Genomic DNA, 3,716 nt, shown 5'->3' on the forward strand with positions numbered 1-3,716 from the left:
TGGACATGAGTATAAGCACAATAACTATCATTTGGAGAATAAATACTTCAACAAAAATCATAGTGCTGCTTTGCTACTGGTTGTTACGTTCTTATTGATTTTAAAAATTTGACAGATATTATACATCCCGAACAATTTCCCTATATTTTTATCGCATATATTTAAAATATTCAAAATTATGTCTATCACAATAACACAGTTATAATCGTAAACGTGATTTCGAACAAATATGGATGGAGAACCAGAAGCACTATCGGATACAGCTACTAATTGCAATCTAGCATCCACATCTGAAACTTTGTCAGATAACAACCAAGCAAAACTGGATTCTTTAGAAAAGAAAGCTGTTCATTTAAGGTTATTTATAATAAAATAATATAATACGCATTGTATTGTTGTCCATAATATAAATACTTACATTTTTATAATGTTATTTTAAATTGTAAAAAGTTTTGTAGCCAACCTTCAGATAAGTTTTTCTCTTGGGACCAAAGTATGACTGGAGCTCTATGATTGTAATAGTATGAATATTGAATGCTTAAATGTTCCCATAATATATATGATAGTACCTATCAATTTCGATTATAAAAAAAATAACGAACTTTTTGGTATCAAATTATGCACTATACTTAGTTTTCCAAATTAACCAATAAGCCCGGTTCAGGTGTAGTAGCCCTCCCTACACGAAATATCCAAATTAATGATCTACTCCTACCTATACGTACCTAATTTTTTTTCGGCGTAAAATTCAGTTCCATCCAGACTATCTGGATGGTTATGGTGCTCCACCACTGTACCTACGCTTCACCCGCAACTTCCTTCCGGGTTCGGTTAAGCTTTGGAACAATCCACCTGCGGCGTCCCCAAAAAGTTACGACATTGGGGCCTTCAAGAAAAGAGCTTATTTGTCCTTAAAATGACGGCAAGGACGGTGGAAGGTGGTGATAACATCAGAGGGTCCAAAAAAAATCTCAAAGCCTTCTAAATTCAAAATCAATTATACCTAGTAAACGAACTAATATTCACAGATTAGTATTGGAGAAAGATTTTAAAGCGGCTGATATAAAATGGAGTCTTTTTGTAGCCGCAGCGTTTAGCTTTCGATATGAAAGTTGTCTAAGGCCATTTCCACCCGCATTCATGAAAAATGGCGTGAAAGATATGGATGAATTAGTTTGTATAATTTTATTAATCCATACTAATACATATTAAAAAATGCGAAAGTAACTCTGTCTGTCTGTCTGTTACACAATCACGCCTAAACTACTGAACCAATTTTCATGAAATTTGGTATGGATATATTTTGATACCCGAGAACATAGGCTACTTTTTATCCCGGGAAAATGACGCAATCCCGGAAATCCCACGGGAACGGGAACTATGCGGGTTTTTGTTTGACTGCGCGGGCGAAGCCGCGGGCGGAAACCTAGTACCTTATAATATTTAATGATCCGTTAATTCAAATTGATAAATAGACTAAGTTTTTTTCCATTGTCACTTTTAGCTAAGCGTCATTACGGATGTACCGGCTCTGGATTTGGTATTACAACAACTAGATAACCTCGATAATTTGGGTAATCTGAGTGACATTATAGATCTTCTATTCTATGTTCTTGTTAGGTTAAAAGAACCAAGTTTGAAAACAGTGCTACCAGAATCGGTTGGTAGAGATTTATTATAACATATTTTAATAAGTTAAAAAAAATAATAGGGTTCAAGCTTCCAATTTTTCCATTTCCAGCATGAAGCTGTTTTAATTAACGCACATTCTCTGAAGCCTGCACCGAAGCCACAATTTATGTTTCAAGTAGTTAATTCCTCCAAATCGAATTCAGAAATTAAATGGAAGGAATTATCAAAAAACCATAAAGTTTTTTACGCATACCACGGCAATCGTTTGGAAAATTTCTATACTATTCTTAATTTCGGTATTCAACAACACTTAAATAAGGTATTTAATTATATAATTTCAAAAAACAAAAAATATATATTTAGCTATGAAGTACTACGTGCTCCAGCAGACGTTGCTCTGCCCTATTGTACCTTTTTCGTGTTTGCGCTCTCCATATTATGAACCCTTCATGTGTATGTATGTAACATGTTTCAAGTTCCATGTTCCATGTGCCTTTAATAAAAACGTAAAAAAGTTTACCCGAATAGGTCTCGAGTTTTGAACTTATCGACACATTAATTTGCGATTCATTTTATTAAATAGATGTATTATGTTTCGTTATAAACTTAATATTACGATTTATTTTTATTTTAGACAACATTACTGGGCAATGGCGTATATCTGTCGCCAGAACTGAGCATAAGTTTGCCCTATAGCCATGGTGGGTTCGGATGGGGTGCTAGCTGCATCGGTGGACATTTATCATGCGTTGCCCTTTGTGAGGTTATAGATGCTCCTGATGGTATTAATTACCAAAAACCAGTTTCTCATGAAGGTAATAATATAACATTTAGAACGTAAATATATACATTTAACGGTAAAATGGAAAAAAAATTAAAATACTCTGCCACTCGTCAGGTGATGGAATTTATGAAGAAGATAAGGGAAATGCAGACCAAATTTTAGACACGAAAACGGCACATTATGTTGTTACAAACTGTGATTTGGTTCGAGTGCGATATTTACTTGTATATGCTAAACAACCTGCTTCTTTGCGGTTTCCTACAGCAAACTCCAATAGAAATGGTTATTAACTTATTACTTTAAATGGTTAAATCTTTTTTTTTTTCAAATACATTTTTTTTTGCTATTTAATACTCCTGCTTACAGCTGGCGGTCTTCGAGAATGGCTGACGAGACACAAATTGTTTTCTATCCTTCTTGGTTATGGTCTAATGCTAGCGACAATTGGATTTGCGAATAATCAACCCGTTAATTACTATTACAAAATTTTATTAAAGAAAATCGATGTAGCACTCAGTAACGTCAAAGTGTGATAGTTTCTGATGTTATTTAAATTTTTTGTAATTTTGTAATATTTCTATTCATCATGGTCCTTGAATAATAATTGTTGTATAAATAATTCATTATTGTGTTTTGATCATATCATTTCTAGGATATATATTTTGTAGCGAGTTCAAAACAGCCGACTAACTTGGAATTTTTTTTTGTTGGGAAATGTTCCATTTTCAAATACAAATGGTTCTTGGAAAAAATCGTGCCTGTACAAAATACTTACACTTAGTTAAATAGGCTGGAAATTAAAAAAATAAACTTACAAAAATATTATAAACTAGCTGCTCCGCGCGGTTTCACTCCCGTGGCTCCACTCCGTAGCGTGATGATATATTATAGCCTATAGCCTTCCTCGATAAATGAGCTATCTAACTAAATACTAAATTTTTCAAATCGGACCAGTAGTTCCCGAGATTAGCGCGTTCAAACAAACAAACAAACTCTTCAGCTTTATAATATTAGTATAGATTAACTAACTTAAGTCGAGATAGTTAGGTCCCTAAAATAAAAAATAGTTGGTAATTATACGGTTTAGCATTTTTTTAACACGTTCGCTGCGGCACAGATATATCTGTACTTTCCATTACTGCGTTACGGGTCGCTTTAAACCTTGTCCTATACCAGAGATTGTGGCGGCACGAGGCATATTAAACCCCACCGCCCGTAGGAGACCAAAATCCTTTTTTTGGCGCCAAATAAGACAAAGTGTGCGGCTTTTGTCGTGATTATTATTAACAATGAGTTCATT

General features: G+C 34.1%; 1 protein-coding gene across 2 annotated transcripts; it reads left to right on the forward strand.

Moving 5' to 3' along the window:
* The first annotated feature begins 229 nt into the window (after nucleotides 1-229).
* On the forward strand, nucleotides 230-3,514 carry Parp16 (Poly(ADP-ribose) polymerase 16). 2 transcript variants are annotated; one of them, XM_089696425.1, is made up of 7 exons: nucleotides 230-357; nucleotides 1,029-1,173; nucleotides 1,505-1,660; nucleotides 1,742-1,951; nucleotides 2,267-2,447; nucleotides 2,531-2,698; nucleotides 2,783-3,514. In XM_089696425.1, the coding sequence occupies exons 1-7, from the start codon at nucleotides 230-232 to the stop codon at nucleotides 2,947-2,949; spliced, it is 1,155 nt and encodes a 384-aa protein (XP_089552551.1). In that variant the 3' UTR covers nucleotides 2,950-3,514. The 2 variants fall into 2 exon arrangements, 1 of the variants encoding a protein (XP_089552551.1); XR_016315743.1 differs by lacking the exons at nucleotides 230-357; nucleotides 1,029-1,173; nucleotides 1,505-1,660; nucleotides 1,742-1,951; nucleotides 2,531-2,698 and having other exon boundaries at nucleotides 2,108-2,447; nucleotides 2,783-2,921.
* Nucleotides 3,515-3,716: the final 202 nt, after the last annotated feature.

The sequence above is a fragment of the Colias philodice genome, chromosome 6 (assembly GCF_061535455.1).
Source record: "Colias philodice isolate Cphi_HAF_F1 chromosome 6, ilColPhil1 Martin Lab GWU primary, whole genome shotgun sequence".
Lineage (NCBI taxonomy): Eukaryota > Metazoa > Arthropoda > Insecta > Lepidoptera > Pieridae > Colias > Colias philodice.

What these genes read in the sequence shown, in the direction of transcription:
- Parp16 (XM_089696425.1), top strand. Translation starts at nt 230, where the DNA reads ATGGATGGAGAACCAGAAGCACTATCGGATACAGCTACTAATTGCAAT. An exon ending in AAGAAAGCTGTTCATTTAAG is followed by an intron (nt 358 to 1,028) that starts GTTATTTATAAT and finishes TAATATTCACAG; the next exon opens with ATTAGTATTGGAGAAAGATT. An exon ending in TTCAACAACACTTAAATAAG is followed by an intron (nt 1,952 to 2,266) that starts GTATTTAATTAT and finishes TTTTTATTTTAG; the next exon opens with ACAACATTACTGGGCAATGG.